The sequence below is a fragment of the Formica exsecta genome, unplaced genomic scaffold, assembly GCF_003651465.1.
Source record: "Formica exsecta isolate Colony F162 unplaced genomic scaffold, ASM365146v1 scaffold444, whole genome shotgun sequence".
In the NCBI taxonomy this organism is placed as follows: Eukaryota; Metazoa; Arthropoda; class Insecta; order Hymenoptera; family Formicidae; genus Formica; species Formica exsecta.
In genome coordinates, this window is record NW_021851677.1 from 71,992 (window position 1) to 89,362 (window position 17,371).

Consider the following 17,371-nt stretch of genomic DNA (forward strand, 5'->3'; position numbering starts at 1 on the left):
TATAATTTTGATAAATATTGTAATTTTTCTTATCAAAACTAAAAACTAAGTTGATGACATTTCCACAATTTTATTTATGTACATGCACACATTATACAAGGCAATAATTTGTAACTTTTTTCCTAAAAGTTTGTATATATTTTAGATATATTTTGTATGTATTTAAAGTTTTATATATTATGCTATAATATATAAAGATTATTACATTTATACATATATATTGTATATATGTCATCACACTCATAAAAAGATATCTGTTTATATATTACTTATGATACTATATTTAAACATGAAAACAAACAAAAGAAAAAACTCGCTTTCGAGTAATGTGTACGCCGGAATAAAACCACCCGCAGAGTCGTCGCGAACGTTGTTTAAAAATTACATTGTGCTTTGATGCGAAGCAGATCGCGAACTAAGAATGTAAGAGTTAGTCGATAGTGAAATTCGTAGTCGGCGGCAAATATAATGGTCCTGCTTTTCAATCCTTCTTTCTCGCTACGCCGGAGTTCCGATTCGCACTATTCGGCGGTGTTCGAAAGCTCCGCTTTAGCCAGTACTTCGTCGTTCCTTTGGCACTGACAATTGGATTTCTCGCGCTACTCCCGTTGAGTTACAGATTTTTCCTTTCCGCGAGTATTTTCTTGCAGACGTCTTTGAAAAGAGATATCCCGTCGCCGCGCCGCGCCGTCTCCATCGTCTTCGACGTTGCGCAGCATTTCTAAATACCGTATTTTCGTAAAAAGAAGGATCGTTATGGCGGGCCTTTCCTTTCCCGGATCTGGTGCACTCTTTTTTAAATCAGCTTTTCTTTGATTCGCGCCGAGAGAGAAGAGCCACTGAGATGAGATCGAGCACTCGATGACAACTCATACGGAAAGCGTGAGTCATCAGTCGTTATCGATACCTAGCGTTCTGCTGAATCGCTTCGTAAACGCGACATTGCCATCGTGCGTAATAATAAGACTCGCGATTTGACTTTACAAAACAAATTCTTGTTATATCTTGCGATTTTATTATATATTATATATTACATATTGATATCTGTTTCATCTCGGAAAAAGGTTCGATCTTCGAGTAGGATTAAACCAACTTTTCAAGATGTAATGCTGCCATCTCGAAAAATCTTTTTTCTACGTATTTCCTCGCAGTCGAAGTGGTTTCGTGCCGAAGTGAGTCTTGATTTTTAACTGCTTTCGTGATCGAGACCATTAACAGCTAAGGAGGTAGGGTTAGAAAAGAGAAAGGGGGTGTAAAGAAGAGGGGATTAAGAAAGAAGAGGAAAAGATCGAATCTTACACGTTTCCTAGTGATTTTTCACGTCATCCGAATCGATTATGCTAGGTAAATGTGTTTTAATATAAAGGTCTAAGCTACAAATTTACAAATTGGTGCGGTTTCCGTGATATCGATGCTCGTTTAAATAAACGCGAATATGCTGAAACCACCGTAGTTTATGTCGACCTTTTTATTTGCCGAATAAAAATAGCAAAGCGTATTGCGGTTGTACACAAAATAATATCGCGATTGAGATTCTTGTTCAGGCCTGATTCCGATCGATGCATTATATTTCGTTTTTATTGCATTATATTTTATTTGGGGTTGTCAATATTGCGCACGCGCATTATATATAAATATATTACCATACAAGGAATTGAAGTTTATTTTGTATCTGCGTATATTGTTAATTTTAATATTAAAAATGTATTAACTTCTATATAATTTTTATTAATAACTGTGTAACTGGAAATAATTTAGTTTCATAGTTGTTTTAAACAGAGAAATTGAATAATTTTACGTTTGTGACAATGCCTTTATATCTGGTTAACTTTAAAAGCGAAAGAGAGTTGGAGAGAGTCTGCCATTTTATATAAATTTGCGCTTAGCATATTGGTTTTATGCGAAACGATTTTCCGCTCATGGAAAATGGCAATATGCTCTGCTATATTTATCAATGTAATAGCGAACTAATTATGAAACATTGATCATAAATGCGTGAGGATTTAAATCGCGAAAAACAATTTTCATGACTTATTAAACTATCATTGGCAAACACGTAGCTCTTTTATCTCGCAATTATAATTAAACTCTTTTTGATTATATATATGTATGTTTATACACGCGCTATATTTTTCTGTAAATGATTAAAACTATTACACATTCAGCTTAAAGAGAATCCAAAGTTTTTCTGACCAAAGCTTTTTTCACTTTTTATATCACGGCAGGTTTTTTAAACTTTGTTAGCAAATATCAAATTTTGCCTTATATACTATATATTGTTACATTAAAAAAAAAACTTTCTTTATGAAATTTGTAGTTTCTAAGAAAATGGAGAAAAAGAGTTAGATATAATATTATTATAATGCTTATCAATTGCTTTCTCTGGAGATATGGAAATCTCGCAAGCTCGATTATCCGATTTTGCAGGAGCAAATCGTACACTAAGAGGGTAGAATCTCTCATGAGAAAATATAAGACGAAAATCGAGGTATTTCCGAGAGTAATTTTCCGCTGGGTACCTTCGAAAAATGTTTATTCATAAGTCAGCGGAATGTGCACGGCGTACGATTGTTCCGCAAGCTTCTTCTCCGCCGTCCTTCCGGAATCGCGTCGACGTTCTCCTACCTTTTTTCCGTTTTCTTTTGCAAGAAGCCGAGACGTCCCGACGTTAATATGGTGTTAATGGGGAAAAGATTCGAGGAAGAAGCACCGTCGATGTCCGCTTTGCGGACAAGCGCAAACAAACTCAGAAAGAACGCGCATACCCGGAAAAGAACTTTTGAGAATTTCCAGTAATGAGGCAACGTCAGCATCGCGAACAAGGAAAGAAAGAGAAAACAACAAACGTGTTATGCACGAAAAATGTACACATCACTCTTTACGACGAGTTTTGTCATAAATTATTAAAGTTTTATCTTGGGGAGAGCGTTATTATCGTCTATTCTACATAATACCATCGCCGCTTGAACGAAATCATATATTTTTCATAATCCATCGAGTTTCTCTACATTTTGAAACACGTTAACCCGAATTTTAAATTGATAAACGCTATTAAGCGGATCAGGATATTGCATCCATTTTGAAAATAAACGAACAAATTTTATTTTTTAAGTACTAATCTGGTTGCAAATGAAAACCGCTCGAATTTGCTTGATTATGAATTTCGGATGTCGCAAATGCTAATTTATTATTCATTATTAATTTTTTGATAAAAGAAGAAAATAACAAGAAATAGGATATAATATAAAATACGGATCAACAGCTGCTTTTAATTTATGGTTTTGCTGTATATAATTCAGCGAAGAACTTATTTATATTTTATCGCTGGAATATTTTTGTTTTATGAAAAATATATCAGTAAATAATTGTTTATGTGCTAAGCATAATAAAAATAATCTTCCAATACAATTTGTAACCGAAATTTGTCATATTCAACAATGCAACATGTATTGACTTTTAAATTCCGAACGAATGAAAACACTGTATATTTGATTATATACTTGTAATTTATTTTGTTAAGATAATTAGTATATTGAATTTTAACTCAATTACATTAAATCTGCCAAGAACTTAATTATGAACTGACGCGACAATTGCCGACGTTTTTTATCCTGTTAACCCCTTGCCCCGAGTTACTCCCCGTCATTTCCGTGCACGTTCGTAGCCTGTCTCCTTGTCTTGAATTAAGACCTACCGTCGTGCTCGACCGCCGTGCTTTCCGGTTACTTTTATTCCGGTTGTTATCTTTTGTTCGGGGCGAGAGAAGAACGAGGGGGAAGATTTCAGCATGGACGAGAAGATCCGGAACAGGGGGCGGGAAGGATACCGAGAGATTTATCATCGGGCAACGGCGCGCCGGCCACGGTATTAAATTAAGTTATGCCCATCTTAGAATTTTTTATTATCACCGAGAACGGTGAGCGCATTTCCCTGGTTCTCGACTACGCGCGGCGTGAGAGAGAAAGAGAGAAAGGGAGACGCATTTTTATATTTCTTTCTTTTCCTTCTTTTCTTAGTTTTCGCATTGGTCCGCACGTGAGCGAGCTCGCGCTTTCGCGCATATTTCTGCATTAAGCTCTCGGCACTCACTTTACTGTCGTCCGACTTTATTTGCAATTTTAAACGGCGTTCGATTTATGAGTAAAGTTTTCGTATAGACGATGAAGACATAGACGAACCTGCCGCTCTATGCTATCTAATAAATATTTTCCACGCTGCATCTATCAAATATTCCATGTCCCTAAACTTGAATTACGCGATTAATAATATAATTGTTTCACGTTTATGATGGTTTGACACCGGCTTTAATGGTCGGATCGATTAAACCGTACACATCGATTACTATCTATGTTATGATATTATCTATGAAAGTATAGATAATTGTTTGATTCGATTAGTATTTCGACATCTTTATTACAAGATACCAAAAATTTCAAAATTTTATTTAGACAAGTAAAATTAGTAGAAAACTACGAAAATTATTATTTAAAAATATTTAGTGAATGTTACATATATATCGAGAACGCGTTACGATCATAAATTCATGTCATGGGTATAAAACGGATATCTGGCTAATCTTGTCTGTATTTATTATTATATATTGCTCGATTTATCACACGTTACATGCTTATTATATTAAAATTTATTAATAATTTTTTGCTTTTATTTTTATCTGAGCGCTGATATACTCGTCAAGTTAACGCGAGGTTTTAGTAAAATAACCGTTTTTATTCACGCCGATATATCATGTTCAAAGAATTCGATATATACTGACATATGCAAAAGAGTCGCGTGCTAACTCAACACATTTACAAATGCGCATCCACTGCGGAAGTGAGTCAGTATGCTGGAGCTAGCGGTCGAAGGGGAACGACACAAGTGATGAGAGAGAGAGAGAGAGAAAGAGGTGGCATTAAAGGTACGGTTGGCCGTAAAAAGAGAATGCGAAATAAAAGCATAAAGGAGCATAAATTACTTCCGCGGCGATGTCGTAAACATTGACCAATTACCGCGAATAATTAATTGCTAGTAGACCGCCATCCTATCTCGCTGCTCAATACGGAAATTTTGGCCGATTTTCCAAGCTTACTTTCATCGAGATCTTCAGATAAATGGAACGATACAATGAATTTCCAATAATGAAATTAATGTCTGTGTATGTTTACATTTTTGACTTTATGGTAGTTAAAATGAAGTTTGTTGTTGATTTTTAGTGATTTTATAATATCTAATTACTGTTAATTCTACTTTTTAAATGTCATATCGTATGTCATATTATCCTATTTATTTAAAATTACAGATATATCATTTTATCAAAAGATATTATTAGACATTATAAAAATTTGATATTTTTGCGACGATTCTTTTTACGTAAACATATTTAGTTTCCACTTTTAAGTTACGACAAACTTTGCATAATATTTTAATACAACCGAAAATTCGATTTGTCGCGTTCAAATGTACACGTGGACGGATACACACTGGCATATGTAAACGCGTCACGGCACTTACCTGTTGAAAAAACGATCAGTCCCACCGAGTCCGTCTTCCATGTAGATTCCCAAGAGTCTCTTGAGTTCCATGACCGGACGGCGAAGAGTCCAAATGTTGGCGCGAAAGAAAGAAGGGAAAGATTCCGGACTATCTCTCGAAGCAAGAAGGCGCAAGCGTGGCAGATCGTGATCACCGTCGATAATTTCTCCTTTGTCGCGTTCTTTTTCTCTCTCTCTCTCTCTCTCCTTCCTCCTTTTTGCTTTTTTTCTTTCATCTCTATCCGCTTTGCTAACTTTCTCCGCGCGAGAGATGTTCCTTTAGGAGATACATTAGCTGCACCCTCGTGGGTTGCCACGAGCACAGCCGTCCCTGGGAGTACCACGCGGACAAACATCAAGCCAGAAACTGCGATACGTCGGCCGGAGTACGGCAGGCAGCTCACCCCGGACATCCCCTTACGCGGGAGACGCATGCGTCGCTTTTAAACCAACGCCGAAACCAACCCCCTACCTAACTCGCGGCTATCTTCTTCCCTTTCTTCGGGTCTCCGAATTGCTCCCGTTTCTCGCTCTCGTCTCGCCCGCGTAACACACAATGCCGTTAACAATTCCGCAAGAGATATGGTTTGAGAAGTGCACTCCCCGAGATAGAACTGTTAGCTATAACGCGTGTATTTTTTTCTCTCTCAGTGATAAAATGATCATCTTTTATATCGTCGCTTTAATAAGAATGTTAACGGATGGAAAAGGAGATACAGTCGCAATGAAAACACCGTCGCGAAGAATATTGAAAAATTTCCAAGGCCAACAAGTTCTTTCGCGACTTACATTCCGACATATATCTGGGAATACATAAACTCGCTCGTAACTCGCGGCTTTAGTCCAGTAAGAAAAAAAAAAGTATAAGAGAAAGGAGAACCAAGAGTATCTCTCTCGATAGTCGTAAAATCTAGTCTGGCGCGAATTCGTACGTGTACGTACGACGATCCCGAGGTCGAGAGGGGCGGTGCGCCTGCGTCAGGAATGTCGGCGGCGGGCAAACGGGGTGGGGGGTGCTGTCGGGGGGCATGGGGGTGAGTCAGTCAGGCCGCAGCGCGCGTTCAGAAAACTACCCTTAACGCGGGGTCTCATACGCTCGTCGGAGTAATTTATAATTGAGTCGCGCGAGTACGCGATAGGAATCCGAGGCTCGCGTTCGCCGAGTCGTTGCTCCTTCCCTTGTAACCTGAAAACGTCTTCTGAAGACAAACCTGCCTGTCGAAAGGGGCTGATTTTTTTGCACGAAAAACGCAACACACGGCATTATTTAGAGTGTCGTATCAAGTAGAGACAGGCATAGAGAAGATGCGAGAGATTGTTGACAAAATTGATTAATGCTGTTACAAATTTACGCAAAATATTCCGAAAAATAAAAAAAAAACAATAGAAATGGGAAGGACGGCCGGAAAGGCGAACGTTCGAGAATTTGAGAAATCAGATTAAGCTTTCGTCGACATCGAGCACGGCTTTGGAGACGAGGAACGGGAAGTGCAACTGAGAAACGTGTTGTAAAACATATAAATGCAGCGAAAAATACTGTGGAAGATATACTCGCAGGATTTGGATGGTGAGAAGAACGTAACGTTGCGTGCGGCGAGGGAGGTAACACGGAACAAGATTCGAAGGAGTCCGTAGTCGCGAGTGCAATGTACCTCTATGTAATACCGCCGTACAAATATCAACACGCGAGCTACTACTATTAATCGTACCCGTCTCGTTTTTCTTTCTCGCGAAACAATTTCTCTACCCGACTCTGCTGTGGACTCGACTTGATCGCTAAACAGAACGGATCGTTCGCATTTCCTGACGAGAGTTGGAGAGAGAGAGAGAGATTCCTACATTTTACAACGCTCCGCCATTGTTTCGCGAAAAAGAGCTACATTACAGCACTCTCTACAGTGGTTTTATCAAAAAGCAGCTATTTCATTTTTGGACTTTCTGAGCGCAGCGGAAGTTACGTCATATATATGTATATATACTTTGCTTAGCAAGAAATCAAAGGAAAAGAGGATATAACGAGAACGCTAGAAGCATCGAGTGGAAAATGAAAAGTCTATCCGTCTGGTGGAAGTTGCGGGAAAGCAGAGAGGAACAATTACAGCCTGTTACGTGGAGGATGTAACGCGAGTCGGAACCGTGGTCAGCGCCAAGTCTAGGGTCAACGTCTCGCGCGGCAAAGCTCGGTAAAAGCTTTGTCGTGAGGGCTCTCGGCTTAGAGCGTGCGACACGCGAAAATATGGGATGGTCGTGGAATCACAGGAAGAAAGAGTCGAGATAATCGCAACGAGAGCCCACAGTCAAGAATGTGGGATTTTTAAGAGTCAGAGGAACGGCAGAGGAGAGTTTGGTATAAGGCGGCAGATAATCATTTACACATTCCAAGTAAGGATATTCTGAACTACCAGAAGCTACCGCGTGTAGCTTATTAGCACCTATCGTCGGTATCGAGAGAGAAGAAAACGACGCGAGGAAGAAGACGACCGGTGACGAGGTGACTCGGCGAAACGGAACAAGGAGGGAAGAATCGTGGCGTGAGAGCGGAAAATGTCGGAGGGAGAGTAAAGTGGAAATATCTTCTATCTCCTGGGAAATACATCGTGACGTTCTGCCTTTCGGAGGCCAGTCTAGAAGTGACATCCTTTCCAAAATTGATCCTTCCATTAAACCGGCAAGAACGAGCACGAGCGGACACGGCGACGGTGGAAGAATGTAAATAGTCTCGCTTGCGTGAACGTACAGAGGGATCGCCGTGGGAAAGTGGCACAACGATCGCAGCCATTATTACGATGTCAGCGACCGGCTCGGAGGAAAACGCGCGCTTCTTTCTCCCCTAACGCCAACGACTGCCCACGCCGACCGTTTTTCGATACATTCGCGGAATATTTTAGCGCGCGCGAGGAAGAGACAGAGAGAAGGAGAGTGTTAAATGGCGTGTGTCGATACTTTCCCTCGACGGCCGCTGAATAGGCACCTTTGCGTTATTCCGTCGTTTTGTACAGTTATATCGTAAACGCACCAGAAACAAGTATTTTTTTACGCGTAGCTCAAACTCCTCGTTACGCTTTCTTGTTCCTGCCTGAACGAGAGGCAAACGCTAATCTCAGCGAGATTATCCGCGTCTACGTCGTACTGCTCGAGAATTCAACGTATCCAATTTTTCTCCTCTCCTCCCCTTGGAACAATCTTCTCCTCGCGGCGCCTGTGTGTGCGACGAAGGAGAGGAATTTTTCGATCTTACCGATCATTGTCCAGTGTCACGTTTGCGGCAACGTCTTCGTCAGGAAGACAGACGCGTCATCTCGTCATCGTCTTGCTTTTCTTCGTTCTCCCCCTCAGTGATGAAGGTGGTATGTTTATGACGAAGGTGATTTATCTTTTCATAGGTGGCACGCTGCTGTGGTGTTAAGTGTGCAGTGATCACGGGTGACCGAGGGAAGGCGGGAAAGAAGGTGGTCAATATGACTCCTATCTTCCTCGTCGTGTTGCTGGCGATTGACCCGATTATCGCGCAGAATACTGGTGAGTAAAGATCAACGGAAAATGCTCTAGTGTTAAAGTAACTTTCTCGTCCGATCGTGATACGGACAAGTTTCTCCGCTGTGGACGTTTCGTGCGCGAGGACAATGACCGCGGACAACGCGGGTTGTGCTCCTCTTCCTAGGACTCTCGAAATCTACGAGAGCCCGAGCGACGCGCCACTTTTTCCACGCGCGTATCTCGCGTTCGATCGCGCGTATAAAAGAGAATCGAGTCGCATGCGTCGCGTCGCGAAACCAGATCGAAAGCTCCGATACGCTCGTCCGCTCGAGCGTTATTTAAACGCGACGAGATAATCCTTTTGCACGAACGAACGTTCTGGATCTACGTAATTTATTACGGTTTACTTATTAGCTATGACGCTGCTGTCGGTCGCGCGCTTTCGATCGATGGCGCATGCAAAAAGTTCGTCCTCCACCAGAATGCTTATAAAAAAATATAATTCTTTCTCATTATTCGCGCTATAATATTTCGGCAAAAGTACGACTCGATTTTTCGATATACGCGTAATCGTTTCGCGAAATTAATTGTCATCGTAATAATCTTGTTATAAATGCGCACAAGAGACTCTCGCCGTATTATTCGTGCGCGAAAAAATAAGGGAAAGGGAGAAGAACTATTGTGAAAGTATGCGTAACGTTCTCTATTCAAAATATAATATTCACGCTCAAGGACGCTCGCGAAAGCGGAGACAGGAGAACGGACTACTAATGCGTCGCGAGTGTCGAATGCGCGGAAAAGGACGAGAGTAAACGCCATCGACGTGACTGCCGCTCCCTAGGGCCGGGCTCAAAAAAAAGCCCGGTGTGACTCGTCTCAAAGAGACGAGCAATGAAAAAATAAGGGAAAGGGAGAAGAACTATTGTGAAAGTATGCGTAACGTTCTCTATTCAAATATAATATTCACGCTCAAGGACGCTCGCGGAAGCGGAAACAGGAGAACGGACTACTAATGCGTCGCGAGTGTCGAATGCGCGGAAAAGGACGAGAGTAAACGCCATCGACGTGACTGCCGCTCCCTAGGGCCGGGCTCAAAAAAAAGCCCGGTGTGACTCGTCTCAAAGAGACGAGCAATGTTTTGACGCGTGTTTCGAGCAGGGAGCGGCTCGGCGGCTAAATAACGAGCGCACGCATCGCGTTGAATTACATGTACGTTGTATCGCGAACACGTGTCAGCGTTGCCTCAGCACGACACCTTGCTCGCAATTAAAATTTCGCGTTATCGAGATTTCACATATGTCCTTCGTGAAAAATACGAATCTCTCGCGCGTTTGTGCGGTTTGCTTGGACTTCCATGGAAGTGATCACGAGTCTTCGGTGCCAAGCTCAATCTTGGAGACGGCAACGGAGTGTACTTTACGGACTTTAAGACCGCTTACGTTAAACTTGACCGGACGAAGCGATGCCTCGCGAGCCCGCATGCAAATTAGAAAAGCTTGTAGCTGTGCACGAAACACCATGGCGTCGTTTCTTGTCGTTGCGACGTTAATAAATGTGAATTTAGGATCGGATGACTGGATGCAATGCTAACTGGGCGATCATTACGCGGTAATCTGTCGCCGCAGTTTGGTAATCCGGGCGAGCTTTACGCTGACTCCGTAATGACGATGATACATCCCCGGCATTTCAGTCAATTAATTATGTCGCGACGTAATCCTAATTCGACTGTCGGAAAGCTCTCGCCGGATTTGAATGCGAATTTCAACGATGGGAAATGATAATGTCGTATCGACGCGATGTATAAAACATGCGCGTTGTTGCTGGGTCAATGTAACAAAGCAGTAAGTAGGTAATGGAAAATCAGAGCGGAGCTACACGCTTTTAAAAGCTTCCTGCGAACATCCATGATCGAGTTACCGATCACGGATATCCTCTCGAAATATCGGTTGATCCTCGAAAAAGCGGAACATCGTCCAACCTGTGGACGTAGCGGAACTAGCATACTGTTAGAGTAACGAATGACGAGAGTTAGCCGCGTTCAGTGCGGAACGAATTATTTTCCCCAATGGAGATGCCGATCTGAATTCAATAGCTCCGTTTTTCGCAATTCTCCCCGATAGTCGACAGACGGGAGTGCATTCAGGTAACACGCAGGGGAAATCCACGAACGCTTTTTGTCCTTTTGCCTTTTTTAATTCGCGTAACGCGCTCGGCTTATATCCATCAGTCGGTCGGAAAATTGACACTCCGTGTCAGCGTCATCTAAAACAGAGCGACAGGAAAGAGGCAAAGATGTCGCGAGGGAAAAAGGGAGAGAGATAGACGCGGTCGAAGAGGAGGACGGACCACTTGATAGCAGAGGGGATGGGTGGAATTCATAGTTAATGCAGATCCATCTCGTCTGTCCTGTCTAACTCGAGGAAAAGGAAACAGTCCGGGGTCGACTACGAAGATTTCCTCGGAGGTTCGCCTGTCCGTGTGGCGATGTCTTCGTGGGGTGGAAAGGTGCGCCTCCCTCACGGGCTAAGGGAACGTAGCTATCGAGATCGCGTCTTTTTTCATTTATTTTTGTCCTTCTCTCTCTCTCTCTCTCTCTCTCTCTCTCTCTCTCTATCTCTCTTTTGCTCTCGATGGATTGCTCCCTCGTTTTCCTGCGTGTCTGGCCGGCTTCGTGTATGAGTTACGTGTTACGCAAGCGTGTACTGACTTTACTGCGTATATTGTGAAAAATGCCGCCGGTGGTGTCCCGGTTACAGGCGAGATCCGGTCAGTAATTCGCGATGACGTAGGCGGCGAATATTTCCAAATCACACGTCATTTTACTTCATATGGCGTATGCTCTAGTACCTTTTATGATACACATATATACGTACGCATATATCTAGATACATGGTGCGTAGACTGCTCTTTCGCGTTCTTCTCTTTTAGTTGTTTCCCTTCTTCTTTGTTCTCGTTCTCTTTTTCGCTATCGTTCTTTCGGTCGCGCGGTATGTCAACGTCCTGCTTTTTCACATCACGCTGCAAAATGGATTCTCTACGGTTCGACCTCAGCACGACAACCGAAAGCGAGCGAAGCGAGCGAAGCGAACGATAAATAGATTTTTCGACGCCATAAAGAGAACATTGAGCCGGTGGCTGACTCTGGCAACAACCAGAAAATAGTTTCGCAAATTTTCAAATGGAATCATTTGCAGCAATCTTGTTTCGAAGACCGGCAACGCAAAATTCTCGTTTTTAAACCTACTTAAAGAGTATATTTTTATAGATTTTATAGATTTTGATAGATTTTTTTTGTATCGTACTCTTAGTTTAAGAAGCACTGCTCTCGGTATTTATATCTCGACATTGACAAAATATCTATTTCGAACTGATTGGAAGAATCGTAGCTAACGAGTGATATAAGAAATCTGAATATGAATAAATATTAGAAACAATCACGACTCAGATTAAAAACTGTCGTATATTTAAAACATTATGTAATAAAGAAAAATTTATATCATGAATTTAATCATCTATCGTGTTTATTGTTTGCAGAAATCTTGGTTTTTGGTATACAAACGCGCGTAGGGAAAAATGTACGATGAAATATCTCGTTCTCTCAGCCGGACGCGATAGAAACGGTCGGCTACCGTCGTTGTTTCCCGAAAAATAACCCCGCCGCGCGTTTTATGAGACATTATGCACGCTGAACGACGCCGCATACATCCACCCACATCCCCCACGTCTCACGGACGTTGGTTGCCGTGATCATATTTCATCGGCATGTCAAGCGAAGAAAAACTCGTTTCTACCGTAATCATATCTCTCTACGAATCTGGTTAGACCCTCCGCCATAATACACCGCCATTACGATTGAGATAACCGGAGAAATCGTGTGTCGGAGAGGCCACGCGAGATATCGGGGGCGACTTTCAAAAGTATTTCCATGTAAAGGAAGAAATTTCTCAAATGTCAGTGCATTCAATAAAATGTCAGGAGTAGGGGTAGGATTCAGAGCGCGCGCAGAAAAAAAAAATTGTATCACTTTACGCAAACAGGATGTATAGGGGCGCGTTTAACGGATCTCTGCAGTTAGACGGATGACACGCAGGTTGTCCTCTCGCGGAATCATCGGCTCTTTTTTTTCGTCGTTTTACCTCAGGCAAAACGACCGCCGCATTTTTGGGCTCGGCGAGGTCGCGCGTTATTTATCGTCCGGCCAGACGTGATAATTTACATTCCTGGTTCTAGTCTGTCGTTCGCGCTGCGCAACCTGTCGTCGTTTTTATCAGTAATTGACAGAGTAGACGTCGGTACTTTTCAAAGAGCCTGGCGCTGAGGCGAGTAAAAGAACGAACTGAAAAAAAAACGCCACCAAAAATCGAGCACGAACGGGTAATGACGGGTGACAGTCGCTTGCGCGTGCCATCGGTGCATTTTGTTCTACCGGTTTGCCCGTTTCTGTACTCGTCGTTCAAGCGTTTCGCGCCTTTGTACATATGGAATGAACGCGCTCCTAGGGGAGAGCCTTTCCTCCCTTCCCCTTTCCCCGGCAGCATCCCGTCGACTATCGCCGGCCGCCCTCATTCGGCGCTTTCCGCATCACCGAGCAAGCAACGCCGGACAATTTGGGAAACCGAAACGATTTTCGACGTGCTCTTTTTCGACCACTACCGTCCGACGCGATTCATGAAATTCTTCGCGAAAAGACTCGCTTTTAGAGAGACGTGCATACTGGTAAAATATACTTAATTAGCGTCGCGGCGTAAAAGAAGTACACGTACTTATACTGACTGAGCAACCTCGAAGAGAGTCGCACGATGTTGGCCTGGAAACGGAGAGTCTAGGTTACTTCGATCGCACTTTCGTACTCGCGTGTTCGCGTGCTATGCCTTACCTTTATATATATGTAATACCGGTTACACACATACCTATCTACCTGCCTACCTACCTACCTACCTACCTACCTATCTACGTACCTACGGTCGCGTATGCAAGCACGCCGAAGTAGCTCGCAGAATGGCCGGATGATAAAATAAAAAAGTTACTCCAGTCATTTTATGGGGACTCCCGGAACCAGAGGTCTCGGGCGATCCTCGAAAGCTCGAGAGGAGCATCCGACTTTCTTCTTTCACGCCCTTTTTCGTACCACGCTCGATATAGCGTATTTTGTAGTAGTACCCTCTCTCCTACTGTTCGCAGCGATCTTTTACGGTATCGAACAAACGTCGTCGAGATAAACCTTCCCGGACCGACTTCTCTTGGTCTGCGAGGTACCGCGCGAGGAGGATAATGTAGTTTAGCCGCAACATTCTCGGGTTTACACCCTCGGCGTGAACTTACTTGCGGATCTAGGATTAGCCGCGCCGCGGCCAACGGAGCTTCGTTTGCGGGCTAAACTGATTCCCCGTCGTGTCGCGGCGGCAAACTCGCGCGATCGAGCCAACTTTTACGGTGTTCGACGCAGCCCGGGGGCGGCGGTTGCGCGCTAGGTTTTCGCTTCTGAAGTGAACTCGAAACGCGTGAAAACACGACGACGCGCAGATAAGGCTCGGTAAGATTGTCTCTTCCGTTAATCTTCCTAGCGGATTAAATAAAAAATATTAAAGGAAAGTTAAATGACGGGTACATAATTAACGCGAATATTTAAGTAAAGAGATAATTAATATTTTAAATACATAGCGCAGAGAGAGAGAGAGCTTTACCGGCGAAACTCTGACTTCAAAAGACCCTTGATATTTATTCTCTCTCTACTCTGGCAACGTTCGTATTTATATGTACATTATAGGGTAGGAAAATACCACCGATGTCGAATAATATAGCGAACAACAACACTTGCCATCGTGCATTCAGCGTTAATTAATCGAGCAAACTTTTCGCACACGTTGATACATCGACTGCAATCGTGTTTAACGTGCATTGAAATGCAGATGATAATTACCAACTGTGCGTAATGCGAAAAAATCGCTCTCGTGTTAATTGCCAGACCGAGAGTCGCGGTGTCGCGCGACTACGGCAACGAGTTTCTCATTTCGTTGCAGAAAGCAGAGACAGACCGCTCTGTGTCGGATTAGAGATGACGTTGGAGAGAGCACTACCGCAAAAGTTTGTTAATGTAATTAACCATTCTCTGTGAATCAACCCGCGAGCCTTTTGCTCCAAGACCTTTTAGTCGCCCGCGCGAATCTAGCATCGCTTTTTAAATCACCATTTTTGCGTCGCCTTTGTTTTAGATATCTACGATCGTAGAAAAAAAAGAAAGGAAAAAAAAATATATTGTTTAAATTATAGTAAACTACACTTAAAAGATACTGCAGAATTAGTACTAACTACGATGCAAGAATTAGTATTAACTAATTACATCGTGTATGTCACATAAGTATCGGAAATCTTTACCATAGTATCAGACTACCGTGATTATCGCATTATAGCATAAATAATATTTTCGCAAGACGAATATTCAATCGATGAATCAAGCATTTCTACTAATTTAAAATTTTTTTATATTATGAGAAAAGTTACAAATCAGAATACATATATGTGCACTCAAGTTTTTATAAAGTTTATCGAAAATCGAAAAACATTTTTGAAAAAAAAATAGATAAATACCTGCTTTTGATAAAATCCATGATACCTTTTATCCGCTTTTGTATAAGGCACCGTTACACACGGTTAACGTGGATGTTGGCCGAATTTACAGACGGACGCGAATTCGTTGGCAGTTGAACGCGGGTAAACGCCCGCGTCTCCATCCGTGCGTTTCACGTCGGATCACCGAAACGTTACAAAATACGGGCATCACCGCGGTAACGATCGCGAAAACATTTACGAACGCGAGCATCGCACCGCGGTTGCTTTGCGAACTACGTTACGTATTTCTACGAATTGTGCGAAATTGGATTGCAGCGAGGCGCCTAATCAAAGGATAATAACATTCGCGAAACGAATTTATAATCTACTTATGTGTGGGACTTGCCCGCGCGCACGCGCCCGCGCGTTAAACAGAAAACACGTGCAATCCCGCTCCCAAAATTACGGCAAATCTGCGCACGAATCTCCGAACAGTTTCTATCTTGACGTTTTGATTTATTAAATGCTCTATGCGATTATTCATTTTGTTCGTAACGCTTTGCAACGCCGCTGCAAACGCCGTTTTCGCCCTCTACGCAGAAGGAGAGACAAAAGCGACTGGAATATCAAAGATACGATATATTTATATGCTTGCGCAAAATACAACAAAATATGAGCTATATAATCTCGTTTTTATACATGAATGCAGACGCGGCTTATTATTTTCGCGTTTCTCTCTCCGCGTTTTTACCATTAACTGTGTATCCGTGAAAGCTATGCGACTTTCGGGCTTCACTAACTGCATTTCCTAGTACATTATCGGACAGATTTATATCGCCGGCGGAAACGAATGGCCCCCAAAGCGCGCGGAACATTCGTGAAATTTCGAATATTAAATTTATGATGGATCGCTGCCTTCCGCGAGGTTCCCCCATTTTTCGAGAATAAGGCCGGGGAAATGTTATCGCCATGAAAGGAAGCGATGAAAGCGAGGAAATAAAAGACGAAAAGTCACATCAACGCTGCGCACTTTGCGTCTCGAAAAATGGGAGCATGTCAAATCATCATTTTAGGATGCTTTTATTAATCGCGTCACATCTCCAACGTTTCTCTAATACAAAAATCACTTAATGTTTCTATCGTTGTAATGATTTTACAATAATTTTTTGACTCGGAATCATTTCGTCATATAACGTGCTTATTCAGCAGGAGGTTTTTTCGACATTTTTTCTTTTTTTTTTTTTACGCAATGTTAAAATCGCTTTGTACCATTATGCAATGATCGGTAATAGGCGCCAACAATTCTCTAAAAATCCACAGGGAATCATCTTTGACAAGCGCGTCAAACGATTGCTTGATTGGATCGGTGCTTCAAGCGAGAGATGAAAAAGGGTCATTCATAAACAATATCAAACGATGGATATCGCGCGGGCGTGAAACATTTTTAGCGAAAGCTCTTGTGTGAAGCTATTCACGTACCATGCAACTGACCGAGCTTGCAACGAGTGCGCGCCCGATATCCCGCTAATGCGAAGCCGATGTAGTCGATGTTTGAAAAACGAAACTGACCTGTGGAAACTGATCGTCGCGTCTAGGGGATGGCGAAAAACGACTGTTAAGGTTCTCCATTAACGCTCTCGAAATCACAGTGCGAATTCGCGGTCGCGATATCACATAGTACGTTTTAAATCTGACCATTAACCGCACGTATGATTACGGCAGATTACTTATCGATTACCATTATGAAAGGTCTCGTGCAGCAGGCGGCATGTGCGCCACCGTACATGTATCGCCCATCGGTGCGCGAAAGAGTG

General features: G+C 42.6%; 1 protein-coding gene across 1 annotated transcript in view; it reads left to right on the plus strand.

The window, feature by feature from the left end:
• LOC115240704 (tyrosine-protein phosphatase Lar-like) overlaps window positions 1-17,371 on the plus strand; it is a 294,948-nt gene that overhangs the window by 40,505 nt on the left and 237,072 nt on the right. Inside the window, 1 exon segment of the mRNA XM_029816013.1 lies at window positions 8,915-9,050. Within this exon segment, the coding sequence (XP_029671873.1) occupies window positions 8,990-9,050 (61 nt within the window). The 5' untranslated portion in view covers window positions 8,915-8,989.